The sequence below is a fragment of the Erythrolamprus reginae genome, chromosome 1 (assembly GCF_031021105.1).
Source record: "Erythrolamprus reginae isolate rEryReg1 chromosome 1, rEryReg1.hap1, whole genome shotgun sequence".
NCBI lineage: Eukaryota > Metazoa > Chordata > Lepidosauria > Squamata > Dipsadidae > Erythrolamprus > Erythrolamprus reginae.
Window position 1 is genome coordinate 401,924,755 of NC_091950.1, and position 27,590 is coordinate 401,952,344.

The 27,590-nt window shown below is 44.2% G+C and overlaps 1 protein-coding gene across 1 annotated transcript; it reads left to right on the forward strand.

Annotated features, from left to right (window-relative positions):
- The first annotated feature begins 3,617 nt into the window (after positions 1–3,617).
- Positions 3,618–24,299, forward strand: HSPB1 (heat shock protein family B (small) member 1). The gene is given in 5 exon segments (XM_070742363.1): positions 3,618–3,749; positions 4,683–5,393; positions 21,341–21,404; positions 23,993–24,102; positions 24,105–24,299. Coding segments are annotated over 4 exon segments (657 nt in total). The 5' UTR covers positions 3,618–3,749; positions 4,683–5,011; the 3' UTR covers positions 24,206–24,299.
- The last annotated feature ends 3,291 nt before the right edge of the window (positions 24,300–27,590 follow it).

Below are 27,590 nucleotides of genomic sequence, written 5' to 3' on the forward strand. Positions count from 1 at the left end.
CCAAGGTTCAGCAACCTTAAACACCTAAAGAATCACAAAGGCCCTAACCGGAAGCCTCCTGTTCAATTCTGGAGCCAACCGGAAGCCCAGTTTTCCCCACCATAGAGTCTCCTCCTAGGACAGAGTCCTTTTTCCTCTACCTATCGTGACTGAAAGCTCTATCAATTGTGGAGCAGACTGGCGACAGGGATCCACAGCAGAAGGATGAAAGAGCCACAGATGCCTCCAGAGCTGCAGGTTGTTGACCCTTGCTGTAGTCCAACATCTGACCAGGAGAGATGTTGACTAAATAGGACCAGACGTGGACCAGCTGCAGATTCAGGGTCATCTTTTAATTATATAAAGCCATAGTTTTAATTATTGGATTTGTTGTACATTGTTTATTGTTGCTGTGAGTCGCCTCAAGTCTTCGAAGAGGGGCGGCATACAAATCTAATAAATAATAATAATAATATTATCGTGGGGCTTCCCAGATTTGCCCACATTACTACAACACTCTGTGGCCTGCTCTGGCTGCCGATCAGTTTCCGGTCACAATTCAAAATGTCGGTTATGACCTTTAAAGCCCTACATGGCATTGGACCAGAGTGCCTCTGGAACTGCCTGCTACCACACAAATCCCAGTGACTGATAAGGTCCCACAGAGTTGGCCTTCTCCAGGTCCCTTCGACTAAACAATGTCGTTTGGCGGGCCCCAGGGGAAGAGTCTTCTCTGTGGCGGCCCCGGCCCTCTGGAATTAACTCCCCCCGGAGATTAGAACTGCCCCCACCTTCCTTGTCTTTTGTAAATTACTCAAGACCCACCTGTATTGCCAGGCATGGGGGAACTGAGACATCTCCCCCAGGCTTTTATATTTTATGTTTGGTATGTATGTGTTGTTTGGTTTAAAATGATGGGGTTTTATATGTTTTTTCCCTTTTAATATTAGATTTGTTCCACTGTAACATTGTTTTTATTATTGTTGTGAGCCGCCCCGAGTCTTTGGAGAGGGGCGGCATACAAATCTAATAAATTATTATTATTATTGCTGTTGTTGTTGTTGTTGTTGTTATTATTATTATTACAATAATACATTATTACAATTACAAATCTAAATAATAAATAAATAAATAAATAATAATAGTTGTTGTTGTTGCTGTTGCTGTTGTTGTTGTTATTATTATTATTATTATTATTATTATTATTATTATTATTATTATTATTATTATTAGGCACCCCAGCTCAATTGTCAAATATCTACGAGGAAAGATTGCAGGAACTGGGCATGGATAGTTTAGCAAAGGGTGGACATGATAGCAGTCTACAAATACTTGAGAGGCTGCCACAGGGAGGAGGGGAACACATTATTTTCCAAAGCACCAGAGAGCCAGACAAGGAGCAACGGTTGGAAGCTGTTCAAGGAGAGATTCAACCTGGAAATAAGGAGGAACTTTCTGACTGTGAGAGCAATCAACCAGTGGGACAGCTTGCCCGCAGAGGTGGTGAACGCTCCAACACTAGTGACCTTCAAGAAAAGACTGGACTGCTATTGGACTAGCGTGATGTAGGGTCTCCTGCACCAGCAGGAGATTGGACTAGATGACCTGCAAGGCCCCTTCCAACTCTAATAATAAGTAAATAAATAAATCTCACATCCCAGCAGAGTATCTGCTACTTGAGACAGCTGCTTTGTGCTACTTACAAAAGGCCAGCCCCATCTTCAACAGTCATTCGCTCTTCACTTAAATCTGACTCTACCTAGCATCTATCAATGCTTCATGAATGTATTGAAGAACATCCTTGAAATGGTGTGCTTGGAACCTGATGAAAAATAGCAGAGAGGGCACAATGTGAAAGAAATGAATTATTGGGCTATCAGTTGGGATGCTTTTTAAAGTCATGGGTCAAATGCGACAAGCAATAAGAGACTGGCTCCCAATGGTAGGGTAATTTAATTTAATTTAATTTAATTTAATTTAATTTAATTTAATTTAATTTAATTTAATTTAATTTAATTTAATTTAATTTAATTTAATTTAATTTAATTTAATTTAATTTAATTTAATTTAATTTAATTTAATTTAATTTAATTTAATTTAATTTAATTTAATTTAATTTAATTTAATTTAATTTAATTTAATTATTTAATTTCATGTATTCGACTTCTATGCCGCCCAATCCCGTAGGACTCGGGGCAGCTTACAACAATAAAAAAACAATGCAATAATACAATGATAAAAAGAAGTCGAACAACAATAGTACAGTAAATAAATATATAAAATAAATGTGTGAAAAACTGCCCAACGAGTGTTCTGTCGGGCTCTCTGGTAGAATCCTCCCAAAAATTCACAGGTACAAATTTCGGACACACACACGTTTGAAAATTCAAAACAATGTTCTTTATAATGAAAATTCACTTAAACTAAGCCCTCTTTTATTATAGCCAAGAGCACTGGTCTCCAAACAAACTGGTAATTTGTACAAGTCCCTTATCAGTTCTGTGATACTTAGCTTGCAGCTGTGAGGCAATTCACAGTCCTTCTTCTTTCACAAAGTGAAACACACTTTGCCCTGGTTTAGTTTCAAATCAGGGAAAAATCAGCACACAAAAGCTCAAAGTCAGCAAAGCAGTCACGAAACACAACGATCAGATAATCCTCCACAATGACCAAACCCACAGGCTGCTCTTTATAGCAGCCTCATTAATTACCACAGCCCCACCCAACCACAGGTGGCCTCATTTTCTTTGATAATAATCTCTCAGTTGTTGTTGCCTATGCATTGCTCTCGGCATGCGTGGCTGTATCATTAACTCTTGTTCCGAATCCAAGGAGGAGCTAGATAATTGATCTCCTTCTGAGCTGTCTGCCACACTCTCCTCCTCCCGGTCACTCATCTCTTCTTGGTCAGAGGAGCCTTCATCATCAGATTCCACCGGGGGCAAAACAGGCCTGCAACATGTTGCTGTCTCCCCCACATCCACAGTCCTTGGGGCAGGAGCTGGGCCAGAGCTAACCACAACAACGAGCAAACCGGAAATTCAGAAAAACAGACTTCCGGTTTGCCCATTGTGCTGTTTTTTGCACTCCAGAGGCTTCAGTGAGTGAGAAAAACAGCACAACAGGCAAAGCAGAAGTTTGGGGAAACACTGGAGCTGACATAGGGCAATGCCTCACGTGCCTTCCGATATGGCCATAGGTTCGCCATCCCTGACCTAGAATCAAGCAAGTCATTTGGGTACATGAAGCACAAGATCCCACAAGACCCCCTGAGCACTTTGGCTTTAAAAAAAAGAGAACCCAATAATAAATTAGTGAGTCACATAAGACCTTCTGGCCCAGTGTAGGTTGCTCTCTTCAGCCAAATGTTAAGGCTGGCCCTGATTCCCATTCATTTCCTTGATGCTTGTAGAAGAGATTTGCTGGATTATGTCCCAAATTTTAATTAGATCAAAAGAGGGTGACATTCAGACTGTTCTAATCCAGGTGCCAAAATATGTTCAGCCAGGTCATAATTCATGAGCACCACTGACCATCAACTAGGAGTTAATAACTGAGAATTGAATTCTGTCCCAAGTTATGCTGGGTTGTTCACAGAACCAGCAGGGCTTGGAAGAATGAATGTTAAGTAATGTGGGGAAATATCTACTGTTATGTTTTAACCTCTCTCTTGTATTAGAAGGAAACAAGCCTGACCGACAAACAACAGATGTAAAACAGGAGGAAAAGACAAGCCCAAGCACTCAGTAACAAAATTTAGGAGCTAATGGGTATGCATGAATCTTTACTAACACAGTTTTAAAAGTTGCTGCTTTTAGCTTGCTGGGGATGGGCTATCCTCTCGGGTCACTTTTCCTGGAGCTAAAGATCTCCTACTATAGATTTATATATTAAATGGAAGCTTGTTTGGTCATGAAAAGTAAACCAATGCCATTCTGGTGATTGTCCCAGCCTGTTAATGTAAATGTTTCCTTTCCTTTCCTTCTTTCCTTTCCTCCTTTCCTTTCCTTTCCTCTCCTCTCCTTTCTCCTTTCCTTTCCTTCCTTCCTTTCTTCTTTCTTACTTTCCTTCCTTCTTTTCTTCTTTTCTTTTCCTTTCTTTTTTCTTTTTTCTTTTTCTCTTTCCTTCCCCCTTTCTTTTCCTTCCTTCCTTCCTCCTTCCTTCCTTCCTTCTTTCTTTCTTTCTTTCTCTTTCTTTCTTTTCTTTTTTCTTTTTCCCTTTCCTTCCCCCTTTCTTTTCCTTCCTTTTTCCTTCCTTCCTCCTTCCTTCCTTCCTTCTTTCTTTCTTTCTTTCTTTCTTTCTCTTTCTTTCTTTCTTTCTTTCTTTCTCTTTCTTTCTTTCTTTCTTTCTCTTTCTTTCCTTCCACCATTCCTCCCCTCCTCTCCCCTCTACTCTCCTCTCCTCTCCTTCCCTTTCCCTAAAATTATCCCTAATGATTTTCAGTTTTTTGAAATTGTGTGGGGGGGAATTCATTTGATTGGTTTTATGCACATTTTAGCATGCACATCTCTCAGAGATTTATTTTATGTGCTTACAAAAAAACCCCAACCCTATACTAAAACGGAGAACAGGAGCCAAGAAAGACTGGGCGAAAATAAACAACCCGTGTCACTCTGTCATGAAAGTTCTGGTGTTGCAAGAAAGATGGGGTGATTTTTGCTGTACTTCAAAAACCCTTTCAGTTTGTCTTACTTTATTTTCAGGCTGCCGAGGTCAAAAACTCACAATTAGGAATTTGGGGCCCTGAAGTTCTGCAAGGGGGATTGTTCTCCTCCTCCCTCTCCCTCCTTGCCCTCCCCTCCCCAGCAAAGAAAGCAGAGGATGACAAATGCACAGGGGGAATGTCATTGAGACCTGTGTAATATTCATCAACTTCCTCTAGCCAAACGTAATTTCCATTAATAGAGAGAGCTGGGATTCTTGTCCTAAAATAGCCAGCTGTTGTGTTGATAAGGGCCAGTTAGAGGGAGTAGATCTTCACACACACTCCTGGTCGGGGCAGAGAGTTTTGAGGAGGCTCTGGAACAAGACAATGTCAGAACGCCAAGTGCCCTTCACTTTTCTACGCAGCCCCAGCTGGGACTGGTACCGGGGCGGCAGCAGGCTCTTGGACCAGTCCTTCGGTATGCCGATGATTCCCGAGGACTGGTACAAGTGGCCTGCAGGGACCACCAGCTGGCCAGGTTACGTACGACCCCTGGTCAGCTCAAGTCCAGAGCCAGTGGTCGCTAGCCCCGTCGTCAGTGCGCCGGGGCCCAACCCTGCCTTCAACCGGGCTTTGAACCGCCAGTTGAGCAGCGGCGTCTCGGAGATCCGGCAGACTTCAGATAGTTGGAAAGTGGCGTTGGATGTCAACCACTTTTCACCAGAAGAGTTGGTGGTGAAGACAAAGGACGGCATAGTAGAAATCACTGGTGAGTAGCTTCTCTTGGGGTCTCTCAGATTAAGATTAACAGAGTTGGAAGGGATCTTGTAGGTCATCTAATCCAACCCTGCATTGGTTGCCGATCAGTTTCCGGTCACAATTTTAAAGTGTTGGTTATGACCTATAAAGCCCTTCATGGCATCGGACCAGAATATCTCCGGGACCACCTTCTGCCGCACAAATCCCAGTGACCGGTTAGGTCCCACAGAGTTGGCCTTCTCCGGGTCCCGTTGACTAAACAATGTCGTTTGGGGGGACCATGGGGAAGAGCCTTCTCTGTGGTGGCCCCGACCTTCTGGAACCAGCTCCCCCCAGAGATTAGAATTGCCCCCACCCTCCTTGCCTTTTGTAAACTCCTTAAAACCCACCTCTGCCATCAGGCATGGGGGGAATTGAGACCTCCCCCCGGGCCTATACAGTTTATACATGGTATGTTTGTGTGTATGTTTGCTTTTAATAATGGGTTTTTTAGTGTTTTTAAATTATTAGACTTGTTGTACATTGTTTTATTGTTGCTGTGAGCCACCCCAAGTCTCCGGAGAGGGGCGGCATACAAATCTAACAAATAAATAAATAAATAAACCCCCTGTCCAAGCAGGAGACCCAATACTATTTATGACAGATGGCAGTCTACTATCTTCTTAAAAGCCTCCAGCGATGAAGCGCCCACAATTTTCGAAGGCAAGCGGTTGCATGGGTTGAATGGAACCAATTCTCTTGGTTGTCAGAAAGTTCCTCCTTATTTCTAGGTTGAATTTCTCCCTGATCAGTTTCCATTCATTATTCTTTGTCTGGACTTCAGCTGCCTTGGAAAAATAGCTTGACCCCTTCCTCTCTGTGGCAGCCTCTCAAATATTGGAGGACTGCTCTCATGTCTCCCCTGGTCCTTCTCTACACTTCTCTAGACTAGTCATGTCCAGTTCCTATAACCATTCTTCATATAGAATAGAATAGAGTAGAGTAGAGTAGAGTAGAGTAGATTAGAATAGAATAGAATAGAATAGAATAGAATAGAATATTATTTATTCCTTCATTTTATTTATTTATTGTTTGTTTGTTTGTTTATTATTAGAGTTGAAAGGGACCTTTATTTATTTATTTATTTATTTATTATTACTTAGATTTGTATGCCGCCCCTCTCCGCCCCTTGCCCTCTCTCTCGCCCCTTGCAGGTCATCAAGTCCAACCCCCTGCTTAAGCAGGAAATCCTACAGCACTCTGGCCAAATGGCAGTCTTGAAAATGTCCAAAGTTGGGGAGTTCACAACCTCTGCTGTCAGGCTGTTCCACTGGTTGATCACTCTGACCATCAGGAAGTTCTTCCTTATCTCCAGGTTGAATCTCTCCTTGGTCAGCTTCCAACCGTTGTTCCTTGTCTGGCCCTCTGGTGCCCTGGAAAACAGCGTGACCCCCTCTTCTCTGTGGCAACCCCTCAAGAACCTGTAGACTGCTATCATGTTCCCTCTGGCTCTTCTTTTCTCTAGGCTATCCATGCCCAGTTCCAGCAATCTCTCTTCATAAGTCTTGGTTTCTAGTCCCCTAATCGTTTCGGTTGCTCTTTTCTGCACCATAGAATAGAATAGAACAGAATAGAATAGAATTCTTTATTGGCCAAGTGTGATTGGACACACAAGGAATTTGTCTTGGTGCGTATGCTCTCAGTGTACATAAAATAAAATATAGATTTGTTTTAGTCTCCAGTCCCCTCATCATCCTGATTGCTCTTCTCTGAACGTTTTCTAGAGTCTCCACATTTTTGTTTATAGTGCGGTGACCAAAACCGGGTGTACTGTTCTATTCTCAAACATCTCTCATTTCCAAATTAGTTCTTCAACCGCTCTCGCGGCAAAGACCAGTGACTTCGACCCAAACACTAAGGTCATTAATGGTTGCTGCAATGCTTTGGTGTAGGTAAGGAGGACTGCTCAGAGATTAAACGCTGCATAAATGATTGCTGAGATTTGCAGCCTCCCAATATTTATTTATTTATTAGATTTGTATGCCGCCCCCCCTCCACAGACTCGGACATAGTGGAGGTTCCCCTTGTTTGTAAGGATTGTCAACTCTGAGAAGATGTCGGGCTGATTAATCATCTGTCTTGAAGCACTTAATCCATTCCATGTTTCTCCTTTGATAGTGTGGTTGTTAAAATCTCAATTATAAACACCAATACATAAAGATTTGACGTTCCAAGGACCCCTCTTGTCATTCCTGAGCTACAAATATTCCCCGTTATGTACTAGTGTTTATAATTGAGGTTTTAATACCCACACTACCAAAGGAGAAATATTTTTTAAAGGAATGGATTAAGTGCTTAAAGACAATATGTTTATTTTTTTTACTTATTGAATTTATACTGAAAGAAATCTGAAGGAATACAGCTGCCTTACACCATGCACGGGTTACTCCTTTCCCCTGATTACTTATTTAATCCGATCCTTTTAAAGTTTTCGCTTCCTCTTAGCTTTTTTCCCCCTTTATAAACTTTATCAGAGGACTTTGTAGGGACCCATCCTGGAGAAATAAGATGTGTTATTTTTAAAATAATACAGGAATAGTGATGGGTGAACCCAACGGTGTTCGGGTTCGGCAAGTTTGGCCAAATTTTACACAAAATTCAGCCAAATCCGAACCGAACCCAAACTCGAACCCGAACGGGGAATCCCTCCCACAAAGAGATTCCAGGGGCAGAGCTTTGACGTCACTGGCAGGTTGCTAAGGACGCCAAGGTGATCATTTCCTGCATTCCTGCCGGTGACCTCAAAGCTCCAAACGCCGAACACGACCCCGAACTTTGCCCGAAGTTTGGAAAAAGTTCGGGTTTGGGTTTGGCATACCGAACACCACAAAATTCGGTACGGACCTGAATTGTGCGGGTTCAGTTCGACCATCAGTATACAGGATGCTAAAATTGCACGAAATATATATATCCAAAAAAAAAATCTTTAATATTTGAAATAGCATGGTAGTCTCCAAGCCAAAAGAAATGTGTTTTCAGACTATGCATTTCAAGCAGGGAAAAAATGAGCCATAAGTGAATCAATCAATCAATCAATCAATCAGGGAGCCTTTTTTTGAGGACTCGTCTAAGGCTTTAGTCAATTAAAACCAGCAGCCTTTTCCTTAGAAAGCCTCGTCAACAGCTCTTACTACCCTGGTTACAAGAGGCTTATTACTGGATTGTACAGAAGGCTCTTTGAGTGCTCAGCGTGCTTTTAACAGGACATCATAAAGACACACTGTTCTTTGGCTCCAAGGGGTTCTTGTCCTGTGGAAAAGGTGGCGTGTTAATTTTAATGCATTATTTCATTGAAAAACATGAGTGTCATGTGCCCATAACTTATTTTATGGCCTGTTTCATTGCAGCCATTATCCCAGTGACCGGTTAGGTGGCACAGAGTCGACCTTCTCTGGGTCCCGTCAGCCAAACAAGGCTGACTGGCAGGTCTGTGGGGAAGGGCCTTCTCTGTTGTGGCCCCAGTCCTCTAGAACCAACTCCCCCCAGAGATTCGTACCACCCCCACTCTCCTTGCCTTTCGAAAGGCATTGAAACACACCTGTGCCAGCGAGCCTGTTTATTTATTTATTTTATTTATTCATTTGTCCAATACACAAATACATAGGAAGAAAGATAGACATGTGATAATATAAAAGAGGGTGAAAGTGAACTTAGAGGAGAGGATATATGAAAGGAAGAGAATATATAAGATAGGTGAAAGAAAGGAAAGACAATTGGACAGGGGATGAAAGGCACACCAGTGCACATATGTATGCCCCTTACTGGCCTCTTAGGAACCTGGAGAGGTCAATCGTGGAGAGTCTCAGAGAGAAGTGTTGGGGGTTAGGGGTTGACACAATTGAGTCCGGTAATGAGTTCCACACTTAGATAACTCGATTGTTGAAATCATATTTTTTACAGTCAAGTTTGGAGCGGTTCGTATTAAGTTTGAATCTGTTGCGTGCTCTTGTGTTATTGCGGTTGAAGCTGAAGTAGTCATTGACCGGTAGGACGTTGCAGCATATGATCTTGTGGGCAATACTCAGATCGTGTTTTAGGCGCCGTAGTTCTAGGCTTTCTAGGCCCAGGATTGTTTAATTGACTGTTTTATATTGGGTTTTTTATTGTTCTTAACTCTTTTTTTAAATAAGTTTTTATTCACAAATAGAAAAACAATACAATTCAAAAAGAATAATAAACGACTATTACAAACATGTAATTAAGAGAAAGAAAAGAAATGGTAGGGAGAAGAGAAAAAAAAGGAAAACCTAGTGAAAGCAAAGAAAGAGAAACAAGAAAGATGGACAGAGAGACAAAAAGAGAGAAAAGAAAAGAGTTCTTAACTCTTTTCAATTGCTCATACTAAACTTCTTTATTGTTATATTGTATTTCATTTTTGTAAACCGCCCCGAGTTTGTGAGGAGAAGGGCGACCTATAAATCTAATTAATAAATAATAATAAATTAAGTGAGACATCATGTGACTGCAACTTTCAACCTTCTTTGTCAGCTTCCCCATTTACTTTTGATTGGCAGAAGCTAGCTGGGAAGGTCGCGAAAGGTGATCATGTGATTATAGGACTTTGTTGCAACCCTTGTTTAAGTACAAGCCGAGCCGTTTCCAAGCATCTGGATCGCTGCTGCTTTCATAAGTGTGAGGACTAGTCGTAATTCGCTTTCTTCCCAGTGCCGTCGTAACTTTGAATCGTTGCTAAATGAATGGCCGTAAATGGAGGACTTCTGGTAAGGGTGATTCCCTGATGCAGGTTAAGCTGCTTCTCTCCCCCCGGCTGCTTCAGACTGTTTCTTCAGCCACCTTCGGACATTCCAGGACTAGGGGCGACTGGCAGGTGTCATGATAGCAGTGTAGAAGTCGAAATGAATAAATAAATAAATAAATAAATAAGCCTGATAGGTGGAAAAAATGCCCAAACGGGCAAACCAGGAGTTTGGAAAAACGCACTTACGGTTTGTTGTTGTGCTGCTGTTTGCATTCCGGAGCTTCAGGAAACTTCCCTGAACCTTCCAGAGTGCAAAAAAACAGCACAACGGCAAACCGGAAGTGCATTTTTCTGAACTTCCGGTTTGTCCATTTGTTCTGCCAGGCTCTCTGATAGGAGCCTCCCGAAAATTCAAGGGTACAAATTTCAGACACACCCACGTTTGAAAATTCAAAACAATGTTCTTTATCACAAAAGTCAAAATAAACTAAGCACTCTTTTTGTGTAGCAAAGAGCACTCTTCCCAAAACAATCGGGTAGTCTGTACAATTTCCCTTAAGCAGTGATTAAGTACTTAGCCAGCAGCTGTGGAGAAACTTCACACCCCTTCTTCTTTCAACGAAGGGAGACACACACACACATTGCTCTGCTTTGGTTTCAAAAGCGTGAAAAAGCAACAAAGTCCAGCACACAAGATTCCTGACGAAACTGCAACAGATATTCTTCCACAATGGCCAAACCCACATGCTGCTATTTATAGCAGCAGCCCTCATTACTGGAGTCCCACCCAAACACAGGTGGCCTCCCTTATTTCCTGTAATATGTTCTTACTTGGTCTCTTCTACGCATAATTCTGTCCAATATGTCATCATCTGAATCAAAGGAAGATAAGGGAGATTGACTGCCTGGGTTGTGTGCCAAGCCCTCCTCTGCCGAGTCACTCCCACCTTCTTCTTCGTCCGAGGAAACTAAACTCTGAACTGATTCTGTCGGCAATAACACAGGCCTGTGACATGTTAAATTTTCCCCTGCATCCACCTCCCCATTCCCTGGGGCAGGAGCTGGGCCGAGTCAACCACAACACCATTGGGCTTTCTCTTTTTTTTGCTTCTGGGGCTTCAGGAAAGCTTCCCTAAAGCATCTGGAGCAGGAAACAGCCTTTCCCAAGGCCGAAAATCACATGCGCATGTAAGCTGGAGTTGACACAGAGCAAAGTTTTGCCAGCCTTCCACTATGGCTTCGTGTGGAACCTGTGGCAAAGGTTCCATAGGCTCACCATCAGGGAACCAGAAGAAAATCTCAAAAGTTGACCACGTGACTCCGAGACACCGCAACCATCATAAATAGGAGTCAGTGGCCCAGCATCTGAATTTTGATCATGTGACATGGAGATAATGAAATGGTTCTATGTGTAAAAAACAGTCAAAAGTCCCTTTTTTCAGTGCTGTTGTGGATTTGAATGGTCACTAAAGGAATTGTGGTAAATCAAGGACTAACTGTAGCAACAATCCTACCTTGCAAATGCCCAACTAAAGGTGTATTTAGATATAGGAAAGAGAAGAGAAATGTTGGATAACTTCTGGCAGGAATTGAATTGTTTGTTTTATGTTGTGTGTGTGTTTATATTATAAAAAAACCAATAATTTTTTTTTTTTTTAAAGATAACTTCTGGCAGGGATTTTCAGGGAGAGTCCCCATGGAGGCCACATTTATTATTATTATTATTATTATTATTATTATTATTATTATTATTATTTAGATTTATATGCCGCCCTTCTCCGCAGACTCGGGGCAGCTCACAGCAATGATAAAAACAATATACAGTAACAAATCTAATATTAAAGTTTAAAATAACAATTTTACATTAAAAAGCCTAAAAACCCCAGTACGGTATATAAAAAAGCATACACACAAACATATCATACATACAGCTACATAGGCAAGGGGGGATGTCTCAGTTCCCCCATGCCTGACGGCAGAGGTGGGTTTTAAGAAGTTTACGAAAGGCAAGGAGGGTGGGGGCAGTCCTGATCCCTGGAGGGAGCTGGTTCCAGAGGATCGGGGCCGCCCCAGAGAAGGCTCTTCCCCTAGGGCCCACCAGACGACATTGTTTCGTTGACGGGACCCGGACAAGGCCAACTCTGTGGGACCTAACTGGCCACTGGGATTCGTGCGGCAGACATTTAATAAACTACTGAGGAAGTGATGGCCAACTTTTTTGGCACCGAGTACCCAAACCAGAACACATGTACATGTGTGCAAAAAATGTTACCAACATGCTTATTGTGTGGATGTGGCTTGATGGTCATGTGACCGGGTGGGAGTGGCTTGACAATCATGTGACTGTGGGTGGCTTAAAGGCAGTAAAGGGCTACCAAAATTTTTACTATCACACTGTGGGCGTGGCTTATGCAGGACGCCCTGCATTTTCTTTCAACATCTTTCAGTGCAAATTGGGTGCTCTGGGGTGGAGCTCCATTTTCGCTACCCCACTGTGTTCCCCTCTGTCCAGGCAATAGCCCACCACTGCTTAAAGCTCATGTGACCGGGTGGGAGTGGCTTACCGACCAAGATAAGTTTTCAAATAGGTGCTTGGACTCTTTTTCAGTTGATTAAGTCACACTATTTGAATAGCCACAAAAAGGACAAATGATAGACAGCATTATTTGCTGAGGAGCACAGTAACATTTTAAGGTTTTGTTTCTCCAAGAGTCAAGGCCACTTTGCCCTGCTCCTTGAGTGGTGTGACTGGAAGACATCTCCAGTTGGGATGGTGCTTTGATTTGATCATGTGATGAACATGTGGGTGCTGGGCAGGGATTTTCTTTTGGGTGTGGAAAACCCAGGGGCTTTCAGATTCGGGGTTTCCTCCGGTGGGCCAATATGACATCTCGAATAAAATGGGACTTTGAGGAAACTCAAGCCTGAGAGTTTTCTTTTGTTTGGGGTGTTACTGGGAACCCTGACATTCAAACCAGTCGTGGGTTGCTACAATACAGTAAAGCAGCGTTTCCCAACCAGTGTGCCGCGGCACACTAGTGTGCCGTGAGACACGGCCAGGTGTGCCGCGAAGTCTTTGGAAGCTCCAGCTGGGCGGGGCGCTGCCAGTGCCGGACCGCCAGTGCCTCCGACCTGGAGCTCCCACTCGCAGCTGTCCCCCGGCTGCTGCCCGATGCAGCTGTTTCCGGCGCTCTCCTGCTGGGCCCCAAAGAAGGAAGGCGGGAAAAAGGAGGCAGGGGCGGGGAGGTGTGGCAGTAGGAGTAAAGGGAGCTGCGGCCGCCCCTGCCTCCCCACGGTGCCTCCGGCCAAACGCGCCCCTGGCTTCTCTGCCCTGCCCCATTGCCCACCCAATCCGCCCACTCGCCGCCGCCGCCTTCTGTCTTGGGGCGCGATCTGCCCCCTCTCCGCCGCCGGAGAGAGAATGGAGGGCGCCGTTGTCTTCGCCTCCGCCCGCCGGCTCTGCAACTAAGAGGCAGCAACCATCAACCCCCTCGCCCTCCCAGACGTCCCCAGCGCCCAGCCACACGCCGCCTCCCGTTAGCCCGGCCGACTTTTCCCTGCTGCCGTTTTCTCTTCATGGCGCAAAGCCACACAGTCCCGGACTCCCGGATCGCTCGCTTCTCCGGCGCTGGGGACGTCTGGGAGGGCGAGGGGCTGATGGCTGCTGCCTCTTAGTTGCAGAGCCGGCGGGCGGAGGCGAAGACAACGGCGCCCTCAATTCTCTCTCCGGCTCTCTCTCTCTCTTTCTTTTTCTCTCTGTTGCTGGCATGGTGAACGAGAGAGAAAGAGAGAGAGAGAAAAAGAAGGGGAGAGAGAATGAATGAGAGAGAAAGAAAGCAAGAGAAAGAGAGGGAAAGAAAGCAAGAGAGAGAAAGAGAGGGGGGAAGGAGGGAGAGGGAAAGACATAGAGGGAGGGAAGGAGGGAGAGAGAAAGAGAGCAAAAAAGAGAGGAAGAAAGAAAGAGGAATGGAGAAAGAGAAAGAAGGGAAGGAAGGAAGAGAGAGAAAGAGGGAGGGAGAAATAGAGTGAAATGGAGGAAGAGATATTTTTTTTGTCCAAACTTTTCTTTAGCCCCCCCCCCCCCCCCCCCGTTCAGTGTTCCCCAGAATTTTGAAAATATGAATAATGTGCCGCGGCTCAAAAAAGATTGGGAAACACTGCAGTAAAGGATGCCACACTGGTAGCAATTGCTGCGCTGCACACGCAGTTTCAGGTCTCTTGCATGCGTGCATCCTAGCATGTTTTTGCTTTTGAGCATGCACAGGAAGCAAAATATCACACACATGTGCACATGAGATTTTGGTGTATTTTTTTGTTTTAGAAGCAAAAAAAATCACTGAAATTTCACACATGTGCACATCCCCTCATAAAGGAAAATCAAGCTGGGACGCAAGCAAGAGACCTGATATACTACTACTACTACTACTACTACTACTACTACTACTACTACTATTACTACTATTACTACTACTACTACTACTACTACTTCTTCTCCTCCTCCTCCTCCTCCTCCTCCTTTTTCTTCTTCTTCTCCTCCTCCTCCTCCTCCTTTTTCTTCTTCTTCTTCTTCTTCTTCTTCTTCTTCTCCTCCTCCTCCTCCTCCTTCTTCTTCTCCTCCTCCTCCTTTTTCTTCTTCTTCTTCTTCTTCTTCTCCTCCTCCTCCTCCTTCTTCTTCTCCTCCTCCTCCTCCTTTTTCTTCTTCTTCTTCTTCTTCTCCTCCTCCTCCTCCTCCTCCTCCTTCTTCTCCTCCTCCTCCTCCTCCTTTTTCTTCTTCTTCTTCTTCTCCTCCTCCTCCTCCTCCTCCTCCTTTTTCTTCTTCTTCTTCTTCTTCTTCTCCTCCTCCTCCTCCTCCTTCTTCTTCTCCTCCTCCTCCTCCTTTTTCTTCTTCTTCTCCTCCTCCTCCTTTTTCTTCTTCTTCTTCTTCTACTTCTTCTCCTCCTCCTCCTTTTTCTTCTTCTTCTTCTCCTCCTCCTCCTCCTTCTTCTTTTTCTCCTCCTCCTTTTCTTCTTCTTCTTCTTCTACTTCTCCTCCTCCTCCTCCTTCTTCTTCTTCTACTTCTTCTTCTTCTCCTCCTCCTCCTTTTTCTTCTTCTTCTACTTCTTCTTCTTCTCCTCCTCCTTTTTCTTCTTCTTCTCCTCCTCTTCCTCCTCCTCCTCCTTTTCTTCTTCTTCTTCTTCTTCTACTACTACTACTACTTCTTCTTCTTCTTCTTCTTCATATTATTATTATTATTATTATTATTATTATTATTATTATTATTATTACTGCTGCTGCTGCTGCTTTTCTTGTTGCTAATTTTAGGACGTGTGTGGAACTTGTCTGAAAATTCAGTGGGCATAATAGCTTTGGGCTGACCATACCAGCATTCCATACCAAATTATGGAAAATGGGATTTTATATTTCCCTGTCCATTGCATTAGCAGGAACAGATATCATCTCAGTTGAGCAAGACACAGTGCAAACCCATTTAAATGAGAGTAATGGCTTCCAGGTCTAGGAGCCTTGAAAAGTTTTTGTTTGTGTGCCTGTGTGTTCTTGAACATCAGCCTTGACTAGAGGCAACCACAGTTTTCTTGGCAGGGATTTTCAGAAGCGCTTTGTCCTCGTTTTCTTCTTCTGAGAATGAAGGACTGGTCCAAGGTCACCCAGCTGGCTATCTAATACCAAATTCCATGGTGGTCCCGTAGAACGCTGTGAATTTATTACTTGAGTTATCTGATATTTTTCCTCTCCACAATATAATCACAAACCCACCAAAGAACTTAGTAGACACAACATACTAAGCCGTGGGAACAAAACAAACAAGAAACTGGACCAAAACTTATCAAGTTTGTCAAGTTTTAAACTTTATCTGTCCCGTTTTGAAAACTTCTGATTTCGGTTTGGTCTATTGCGGCAGAATAGTTTAGCAATTTTAAAAAACAAGTATGGTTCATATAGCAGGATCCTTTGTAGGGGTGGTTCTATCAGAAGCAGTTGTGCAGCGCCTACGAGCAGAGATAAAAAGAACACAGGTGGGTGAGAACAGAGGAAGCAAACAAAGAAATTGCATCACTGGGAAACTTCGCTTTCCTGTCCCTCTTGTCAGCTGGATTGCAGCTGGCCTATTCCATGCTGGCCTATTCCAAGAGAAGGATTTATGGGTAGTGATTTCTGACAGTCTCAAAATGGGTGAGCAGTGTGGTCGGGCGGTAGGAAAAGCAAGTAGGATGCTTGGCTGCATAGCTAGAGGTATAACAAGCAGGAAGGGGGAGATTGTGATCCCCTTATATAGAGCGCTGGTGAGACCACATTTGGAATACTCTGTTCAGTTCTGGAGACCTCACCTACAAAAAGATATTGACAAAATTGAACGGGTCCAAAGACGGGCTACAAGAATGGTGGAAGGTCTTAAGCATAAAACGTATCAGGAAAGACTTAATGAACTCAATCTGTATAGTCTGGAGGACAGAAGGAAAAGGGGGGACATGATCGAAACATTTAAATATGTTAAAGGGTTAAATAAGGTTCAGGAGGGAAGTGTTTATAATAGGAAAGTGAACACAAGAACAAGGGGACACAATCTGAAGTTAGTTGGGGGAAAGATCAAACGAACATGAGAAAATATTATTTTACTGAAAGAGTAGTAGATCCTTGGAACAAACTTCCAGCAGACGTGGTTGGTAAATCCACAGTAACTGAATTTAAACATGCCTGGGATAAACATATATCCATTGTAAGATAAAATACAGGAAATAGTATAAGGGCAGACTAGATGGACCATGAGGTCTTTTTCTGCCGTCAGTCTTCTATGTTTCTATGTTTCTATGCCTGATTAAAATCAAGGAGTCTGATTAGGTGCCAGATAGAGGGTTTTTTGAAGTACAAGTAATCCCTCGCTACTTCGTGGTTCACTTTTGCGGATTCGCTACTTCATGGGTTTTCAAAGGGGGTTTAAATCCATTAAATCCATTGAAAATTTTAAATCCATTAAAAATTCATAAAATTCTTCTACAGTACTACTGTACTCTATTAAAGAAACTGGTAGGATATCACTTGCAGTTCCAGCTGAGAAACCTTATAGAATGACTGTTTAATGCAAAGGGTGGGTTTTAAAAGTCCAAATACTTGTTAAATACATAAAAAAAACCTTTCCTCTACTTCATGGAAATTCGTTTTTTAGGTGTGGTTTTGAAATGCATCCTCAGCAAAAAAACGAGGGATCACTGTATTACTATTTCTTTTATTATTCTTTCTATAATTTTCCAGTATATTCTGACTTTGCTACCACTCCACCATTGATGATAATATCAACCTATTTCTTTTTTACACTTCCAACACAATGGGGACATATTAGGGAACATTTTTGCAATTCACTGTATACTATCCAAATATCTTATACCATAAGTCCCTTGGACCCAACATGCACATTTAAATCATGCTCAATCTAAGGCAAAAAATGACATTTCTTTCTTTTCTTTTTTGCTAAAATGTGGAAACTGAAAGAGCTTCAAAAATTACAGCAGTAAGTTAGCCAAGCAGTGCATTCACTTAATCGCATCGTTTTTATCTCAAAGCTTATAACAATAACTGCTTACCCAACAAGGCCATCTTGGGAGGCGAGGGGGGTCAAAAAAAATCAAAGCGAAGTCTATTATTTTATTTGTTTGTTTGTTTGTTTGTTTGTTTGTTTGTTTGTTTGTTTGTCTGTCTGTCTGCCTGTCTGTCTGTCTGTCTATCTATCTATCTATTTATTTGACTTCTATGCCGTCCAATCCCGAAGAACTCAGGGCGGCTCACAACAATATAAAATTACAATAACAATGTTACAATATTATCGTGAGATTGAAGCAACCAATGCTATGCCCATTGCTCAAAAGGGGCAGGGCTTCAGTCATGTGATTGCAGCAGCCATCTTGAATTTACGATCTGGGGAGGTTGTCAAACTATCAAGATGGTGGCTACAGTTGTGCAATGAAAGCCCTGCTCCCCCCTTTTAAGAATAGAATAGAATTTTTATTGGCCAAGTGTGATTGGACACACAAGGAATTTGTCTTGGTGCATATGCTCTCAACGTACATACAAGAAAAAGATACATTTGTCAAGAATCATGTGGTACAACACTTAATGATTGTCATAGGGGTCAAATGAGCAATGAAGAAACAATCAATGTTAATAAAAATCTTAGGATACAAGCAACAAGTTATAGTCATACAGTCCTAAGAGGGAGGAAAAGGATGATAGGAATGATGACAAAAATTAGTAGAATAGAAGGGCAGATTTAGTAAAAAGTCTGACAGTGTTGAGGGAATTATTTGTTTAGTAGAGTGATGGCGTTCGGGGGAAAACTGTTCTTGTGTCTAGTTGTCTTGGTGTGCAGTGCTCTGTAGCGACGTTTTGAGGGTAGGAGTTGAAACAGTTTGTTTCCAGAATGTGAGGGGTCAGTAATTATTTTCCCCACCCTCTTTTTGACTTGTGCAGTATACAGGTCCTCAATGAATGACTTTAAAACTCCACTAGACACAATACATGTGAGGCTGTGATCATGGCTGCTACCTTGATGTTTTTAAAATTCCACCTCCCATTGAGATCCCTGTCAAACCAATCATCCTCTGTTGGTTACAATTCTTACATTACAGTTACATTAGAGTTACTTTGTTGTTTTTAAGACTTAATACATCAATTCTCATATGAGCAAGAGGCAATACATAGTAGCTTTTTCCCCCCCCCCCGGGGTATAAATTTTTTTTATTTTCTCTACCATAAAATAAAACAATATATAGTTATAAACACAACAACAATGCTTAAAATCAATCAAATATAAATGTTTCTTTTCTTATTACTAACTCAATGGAAGATCTTATCTTTCCTCAACGTAGTAGCTATTTTTGACTGATCTTGAGTAGATAAACACAGACAGATCTGTTTGGTGATAGGATGGGAGACCACCAGTATTGGGTTGCTACTGGTATGGATGAGGACAGCGCAATGGTAGCAAAAGTTGCGCTGCTCATGCAGTTTTTGTTTTCCTGCGTGTGTGTGCACGCGCATCTCAGTGTGTTTTTGCTTTTGTGCATGCGCAGAAAACAAAATCTCATAAGGGAATGCACACATGCACAAGATTTTGGGCATTTTTTGCCTCTGCACATGCATGGAAGCAAAAAAAAATCAATGCAATCTCCTGTGCAAGCATTTGCTTCCTGCACATGTGCAGAGGCGAATACATGCTGGGACACACACACACACACAGGAGAAGCGAAGCTTCACGCGCAGCACACCTGTAGCGGCAGGAATGGGAATCCGCCCCTGGAGACCACCCAGTAATCCAGATGCTATACTTAGAAGTTCCAAAATATCTCAGAAGTCGACCATGACAAAGTATTTCATCTGTTGCCAAGAAAAGTGTACATTTGTCCTTTTTGAAGTATAGTAGCAAGAGTAGCCAAGTGACCTAAACAAGAACCTTCCAAAATATTTTTAGGCCTTAAAACAAGCCTATTATGGTTAGTAGGTAAAGCTTCTGTTGATGATTCAGCAAACAATCGTGCAAAGAGAGAGAGAGAGAGAGAGAGAGAAATAACAATTCAATCATCAGGACTTTGACTTATTCTTTGAAGGCAAGATGAATGTATAGGTCAGTGATGGCGAACCTATGGTGCAGGTGCCACAGAAGGCACATGGAGCCATATCTGCTGGCATGCGAGCCATTGGTGTCAAACTCAAGGCCCAGGGGCTGGATTTGGCCCATGGGGTGCTGAGATCTGGCCTGTGGGACTGGTCTGCGGTGTCTCTGCCAGTGAAAATGAAGCTTGGGGTGGGGGCACGTGTGACTATGCCCCCACCACACACCCCAGGTAAAGCACAACCCTGATGCAGTTCTCAGTGAAACTGAGCTTGATACGCCTGGTCTACATAACCTATGTAGAATAGTCTCTATAGTCCCGTGATGGTGAACCTATGGCATGTGTGCCACAGGTGGCAGGCGGAGCTATATGGGAAGGCATGCGAGACTTTTCAATGTTTTAGCTGATTTTTGGCCTTGAGAAAGGCTGTTTGTCCTCCAGCTACTTCAGAGAAGCTTCCCTGATGTCCTGGAGGCAAAATCCCCCAATGGACAAACTGGAAGTTTGGGAAAATGCACTTCCGGTTTCCCTGTTTGGGTCTTTTTTTCACCTACCAGCAGTGGTAGGTTCATATCGGTGTGGTTCGGAGAGCTGCAACGGTACAAACCCATTGATTTTCCGTAATTTTCCCCCCCAACGTCTCTGCGTGGAAGAAGCCCTCAGCTGTGCTTCCGACAAAGAATAAAGGTCAGCAGTAAGACGGGCAGTGGGAGGGCTTCTTCTCATACAGAGACGCTGGAAAAAAGCATGCTAGCACACCCACACACCCCTTTTTGACACGCAAACCAAAAAAGGTTCCCCATCACTGATATAGTCTAAAATGGACTATCTAGAACAGCAATGGCAAACCTATGGCACAGGTGCCACAGGTGGCACGCGGAGCCATATCTGCTGGCACGTGAGCCGTCACCCTAGCTTAGCTCCAACGTGCATATGTGTGCCGGCAGGCTGATTTTTGGCTTGCACAGAGGCTCAGGGAGAACATTTTTGGCTTCCAAAGAGCCTCCAAGGGGGATGTGGGAGGGTGTTTTTACCTTCCCCCAGCTCCAGGGAAGCCTTTGGAGCAGTGATGGGTTCCTACGGGAATGGCCAGGAACGCAGTTCTGATACCAAAATTTGGAGCTCCACCCCAGAGCACCCAATGTGCACTGAAAGATGTAGAAACAAAATGCATAAGCCACGCCCACAGTGTGGTAGTACAAATTTTGGTAGCCCATCACTGCTTTGGAGCCTGGAGAGCAGAATTCTTCAAACTTGGCAACTTTAAGACTTGTGGACTTCAACTCCCAGAATTCTTGGAGTTGAAGTCCACAAGTCTTAAAGTTGCCAAGTTTGAGGACCCCTGCTGGAGAGGGTGAAACACCAGCCTACTGGACCTACCAGAAGTTGGGAAACAGGCTGTTTCTGGCCTCCAGAGGGCCTCCGGGGGGTGGGGAAGTTGTTTTCACCCTACCCAGGCATTGAATTATGGGTGTGGACACTCATGCATGTGCACGCACATGCTTTTTTGACCCCTGAGGAAACAAAAGGGTTCCCCATCACTGATCTAGAATCTATTCCTTTTTTTAATATCAGAAAGCTTTGATTATTCTGTTACAAAGATATTTCTTTTTTCAGGCAAACATGAAGAAAGACAAGATGAGCATGGATACATTTCCAGATGTTTCACAAGGAAATACACGTAAGTAGATACGATGACTCGCCAAATGACTCCTGCATGTGAGAAAGTTGGCATCAATAGCAAACCCAAGATTTGCTGTCCACTTATATTCCCTGAAAACGGATAATATGGGAGCCCTGGTGAGCGGGGGCGAAATCCTCCCGATTCGGGCTGGTTGGGGCGAGTAGGTAGCGGCAGCTGGTTTGCAGGAACGGTAGTGATGGCAGTGCGAGACTCCAGCCACCCACCCCAACATAACTTCCTGGGTTTAAAAAAACCTTTTTAAAGCCTTTTTTCCCTGCTGGTTCTCCTGAAAGAAAGAAAGAGAGATGGGGGGCCGTGGGGAAGGGAAGGAGCAGGAGTGATTCCCATGACCGCCGTTACCAGTGCGCTGTGCATGCAGCTTCAGTTCCTTTGAGGGAACACGTGTGCATCCCAAAACTCTTGTAAGGGGATGCGTGCCCGTGTGAGAATTTGGCAATTTTTTTGCTTCCACCCATGCACAGCAGCAAAATATTGCCGAAAATCTGTCTCGCGCACATGTCTCCTCCCGGGATTTTGCTCTGCGCTTGCGCATGAAGCAAAGATAGGTTGGGACACACGGCACGCAGGGGAACCAAAGCTGCGCGCACAAACCACTGAGTGCTACCAGTGCGCCGTACCCAACTGTACTGGTAGCAACCCATTACTGGAAGGGAGAAAGAAAAAGAAAGATGTTAGAAGGAAAAAAAAATAAGGGTTCATTTTCCAACTGGGAGATCACTCAACAAAGAAGAAAAACAATGCTGTCGCTTTAAATCAGGAGTCTCCAAAACTTAGCGCATGCCTGGCTGAGGAATTCTGGAGTTGAAGTGCACAAGTCTTACTTGGAGATTCCTGCTTTTAAACTGAAAAGCCTTTGGAAGCGAAGTGACATTCAGCAGTGGATAAAAAGAAGGATTCTTACACCTTCTATGTTTTTGAAGTTTGGGGGTTTGTGTGGGGACTTGAGTGTGGGGGCTGCTTATTCTGATTCTACTACTGTGTTTTTGTTAGCTGCCAAATCTTGTCATGGGGAAATTTCAAAACGTCCCATCTTGAATGGTTTTCTAGGGATCCGTTTGCCTGCTTGTGTGAATGGAGCCAAACGTCAGGCTTCCACTTTCTATATGGTCATTATCTCATTATCTCTATCTGGCAGGAATGAAAAATGAGCTTCAGGCAGGTTATTTGTTAGCAGCTTGATTTTTTTTCCTTTTTCTGTGAGCCTTTTCTTATGAGTAATATTTTATTTGGGGGAATTGCTTCCCACAGGAGAGAGGAAGGGAGGGAGAGAGAGGGGGGAAAGAAGGGAGGGAGGGAAGGGAGGGAGGGGAGGGGAGGGGAGGGAGGGGAAGGAAGGATGGAAGGAAGGAAGGAAGGAAGGAAGGAAGGAAGGAAGGAAGGAAGGAAGGAAGGAAAGGAGTCTATGGAGAGGGGCGGCATACAAATCTAATTAAAGAAGGAAGGAAGGAAGGAAGGAAGGAAGGAAGGAGGAAGGAAGGAAGGAGGATGGGAGGGAGGGAGGGAGAGAGGGACACAAACCTGGCTGGTACTAGACACAACTTCAGAAGATGAGATGCTTTGAACAGCACAGCAAAGGCTGGAAGGTACCTCAGAGGTCATCTAGTCCAACTCCCTGCTCCCTGGCTAAATGGACTGCTAAATTGTCACACCCATCTAGTCACATGATAATCAGTCACATGACCATATGGCCACACCCACTTGAAGCTAAACACACCCTGGCCTCCAAGCCACACCTACAAAATAAGCCACGCCCACAGAACGGGTAAGGAAAAATTTAACATTTCACCCCTGATGGAAAGACGATGGTTCAAATGCAGCATCCTGACCCAGCTGAAGGTTGATTCCACCTTCCATCCTTCAAGGTTGGTAAACTGAGGACCCAGATTGTTGGGGGCGATATGCTGACTCTGTAAACCCTTAGAGAAAGAGATGTAAAGCACCACGAAGCAGTACATAAAGTAAGACTAAATGTTATTGCTAACTGCTATTGTTGAATAGTGGCTTTTGTCGGAGCCCCTGTGACACGTTGAATGGACGCTAAATGAATGATTGTGACATTGAGAGCCGCCGGCAGTTTAAGAGAAGCAATTGTTTTTAATCCTAAATCTTCAGTATCTTGAACTCCTCAGGAATATTACAAGTCAGGTTAAAACTCTTTTGGAGTACTTCTTGTGGGGAAAAATGACAACGTGGAGGTTCTTTACAGCCAAGATTGACCAGGACAAGGGTGGGCAAAGTTGGCTCTTCTACGACTTGTGGACTTCAACTCCCAGAATTCTGAGCCAATCATGCTAACTCAGGAATTCTGGGAGTGGAAGTCCATATGTCACAGAACAGCCAACTTTGCCTACCCCTGGACCAAGGGGTAGGGAACCAATGGACCTTTAGATGTTGCCAAATGATAAATTTGCCAGTATCTCTCAATACTGATTCTACTGATTGTAGGAAAGAGTCATTGAGTAACAGATGCCCAATTTAAAGGGAAAGAAAACGGCCTTACGAAGTCATTTGGATCAACCTCATAAGCCTCCCAGACCATTCTGATGTGCTCTTCCTTTCCACAGGTTGCCTTCTGGCATTGATGCATCCGTGGTCCGATCATCGCTTTCCCCAGATGGCATGTTGACCGTAGAGGCACCCTTGCCCAAACCAGCCATTCAGTCTGCAGAGATCACAATCCGGTCACTTTCGAAGCCCATGCCAGATCCCAGCAGCAGATGGCCAAGAAGCCTGAAGAGACACCAAGAAATAAAGACTTTTTGAGATCATATGTCTAGTAGAGTAAATGGGCATTTAAAATCTCCCATATTATTCCATTTTGTAAAGGCATCGTTGTATGCCAGGCGTCCGAATAAAACTCTAAAACCCCTACGTGATTCTACTGTATTTTTTTTTTAAAAAGAAAATCCATGCAAGTTCAATATTTATTTTTCTTTTCAGTATATTAGGAAAGAGGAAGAGATCGGTGGTCATCTTTGCTTATAACAAGATTAGTGTTGGGCGAACCGAACTGCAAAGTTTGGGTTTGTACTGAACTTTGCGCGATTTGGTATACGAACCCTGAACCCGAATTTTTGCAAAAGTTTGGCAAAAGTTCGGGTTCGGGAGAGTGCCAGGAAGCGCCACCGCCCAGCTGTCACCTTCCGAAACAGTCGGGGAGCTGTCGGCCAGTCGGGAGGCAAAAAGGAGGTGGGGAATCCCACAAGGAGATTCCAGGGGCGGAGCTTTGATGTCACTGAGACGTCCTTCCTGACCAGCTAAAACGGGGACTCCAGGAAGGATGTCTCAGTGACATCAAAGCTCCGCCCCTGGAATCCCCTCCTGGATTCCCCACCTCCTTTTGCACCTCCCGACCACCGACAGCTCTCCGGCTGTTCTGGGAAGCGCTGCTGCCCAGCTGCCACCTTCAGAAACAGCCGGGGCACTTCTTGGCGGTCTCCCGAACGCTGAACCCAGAAGTTCGGCAAAAGTTCGGGTTCGGGAGAGCGCCGAGGAAGGTGACAGATGGGCGGCGGCGCTTCCTGGCGCTTTCCCAAGCGCCCGAACTTGAAAGTTTGGCAAAAGCTCGGGCTCAGGTTCGGGTGCCGAACCCGAACTTTTTTTAAAATTTGGGTGCCGAACCCGAACTTTGTTGGGTTCGCCCGACACTAAACATGATTGGTCTTTCCCCACAAACATCTCCAGCTAGTTTAGAAGAATTCCCCCATTAACCTGTTTGAGACTTATTTTCATTTATTCATTTATAAACTGTATTGGCCATTCATCTTACATAGGGTAACTATGTAAGTGGTTTACAGTTACATCTTAGTTAAAACAAAAATATTAAAATCAAACCTTAAAACCAAAGACACAAAGGGAGGATGAGGAAGAGGTGGGATCTGTTATTAATAAACCATATTCATTGTTCTGATTCTCTCACTGGGACCTGAAACCAACTGGCCCAACCACATCTTTAGGCCCTTATGAAAAGATGGCTGAGTTGGAGTCAACCTCACATCAAGGGGGCAGGATGTTCAATAGGGCAGGAGCAAAAGCTGAGAAGGCCCTCCTCCTAGATCAATGATGGTGAACCTTTTTTTTCCTCGGGGCCCAAAAGCACAAGCGTGCATGCTATAGTGCGCATGCGAGTGCCCACACCCATCAGTCAGTGCCCCCCCACACACCGTGTGCGTGTCAGGGTTCCAGGTAACATCCAAATTTTAATCAGAGTCCAAGTCATGGCATTGCTTAAATTCCAATTTAATTCCGAAGCCATCCTGGCACTCCACAGGGGAACCCAAATCTGAGCTTCCCACTTACTTGAAAATTCACATGTCTTGCCCCCAATCCACAAACTTGTCACATTGCCCATTCAGGTTGTGCCACCGTGGCAGTGTAGCAACTCCTTCGGCTTCCGCTCTGGTGGTGGACCTATGATGGCCTTGAACTTATGCTTTGTGGCTGCATCGGCTCCCTCCCTCCCAAGTTCCCATAGACACCAGGCCTTCTACAGATAGTGTGGCAAGCCGTTGACTTATCCCCAATGTCTGCACCAGCTTGACAGCGCGCATGATTCCACACACACAGCATTTCCTGACTTCTTTGGGCTGGTAGGGCCGTTTTTTGCCTTCCCCAGGCTCCAGAGGCTTTCTTGGAACTTGGGGAGGGGTTTCCCAGAGGGTCTCCAGAGGTCGGAAATGACCCATTTCCTAACTTCCGGTGGCCCCCAGTAAGCCTGTTTTTAGAAACATAGAAACATAGAAGACTGACGGCAGAAAAAGACCTCATGGTCCATCTAGTCTGCCCTTATACTATTTTCTGTATTTTATCTTAGGATGGATATATGTTTATCCCAGGCAATGTTTAAATTCAGTTACTGTGGATTTACCAACCACGTCTGCTGGAAGTTTGTTCCAAGCATCTACTACTCTTTCAGTAAAATAATATTTTCTCACGTTGCTTTTGATCTTTCCCCCAACTAACTTCAGATTGTGTCCCCTTGTTCTTGTGTTCACTTTCCTATTAAAAACACTTCCCCCCTGGACTTATTTAACCCTTTAACATATTTAAATGTTTCCTTCTGTCCTCCAGACTATACAGATTGAGTTCATTAAGAGGATTCCCTGGCGCCTGGGGAGTGCAAAAATCTCCTCCCCCATCCCTGGAGGCCCTCCGGAGCCTGAAAATGCTCTCCCAGAGCCTCCGTGTGAGCTGAAAATCAGCTGGCCAGTGCACACATGCGCACTGGAGCTGAGCTAGGTCAACAGCTTGTGTGCTGGCAGATACGGCTCTGTGCGCCACCTGTGGCACATGTGCCTTAGGTTTGCCATCACTGTTCTAGACACTGCCAGCTAGAATATTGGGGCTGGCGGGACCAGTAGTATGCCTCCTCTGCTGGCACAAGTGGTAGGGCCACTCCCAGTGGATGAGATGGTCCCTCAGGTAACCTGGGCACTTGCCATGGAAGGCTTTAAAGTTGATCACCTCTACCTTGAATTGCACCTGCAAGCAGACTGGTATCCAGAGCAGCAGTGTCACAGGTCCTATTCATGGGGGGGGGGGGCAAAGCTTTCCATTCTTCCACACTCTGCACCAGCTGTATCTTCTGAACGGTCTTCAAGGGTAGCCCCATGTAGAGTGCATTACAATAGTATTTGTATTTTGTATTTGTATTTATTAGATTTGTATGCCGCCCCTCTCCAAAGACTCGGGGCGGCTATCAACAGTATAAAAAGACAATGTAAACAGATCTAATATTAAAAACAATCTAAAAAACCCCAATTTAAAGAACCACTCATACATACAAGCATACCATGTAATTCTATAAGCCTAGGGAGAAGGGAAATTTCAATTCCCCCGTGCCTGATGACAGAGGTGAGTTTTAAGGAGCTTGCGAAAGGCAAGTAGGGTGGGGGCAACTCTGATATCTGAGGGGAGCTGGTTCCAGAGGGTCGGGGCCGCCACAGAGAAGGCCCGGACCCAGAGAAGGCCAACTCTGTGGGACCTAACCGGTCGCTGGGATTCGTGTGGCAGAAGGCGGTCCCGGAGATATTCTCATTTATGAGATGACTAGGAACTGAACAACTGAGTGTAGGGAATCCTAGTCCAGGAAAGGCTGCAACTGGCGCACAACAGAAAGTTAGGCAAAGCCACAATTGCCACATGTTCACCAAACAGGAATCG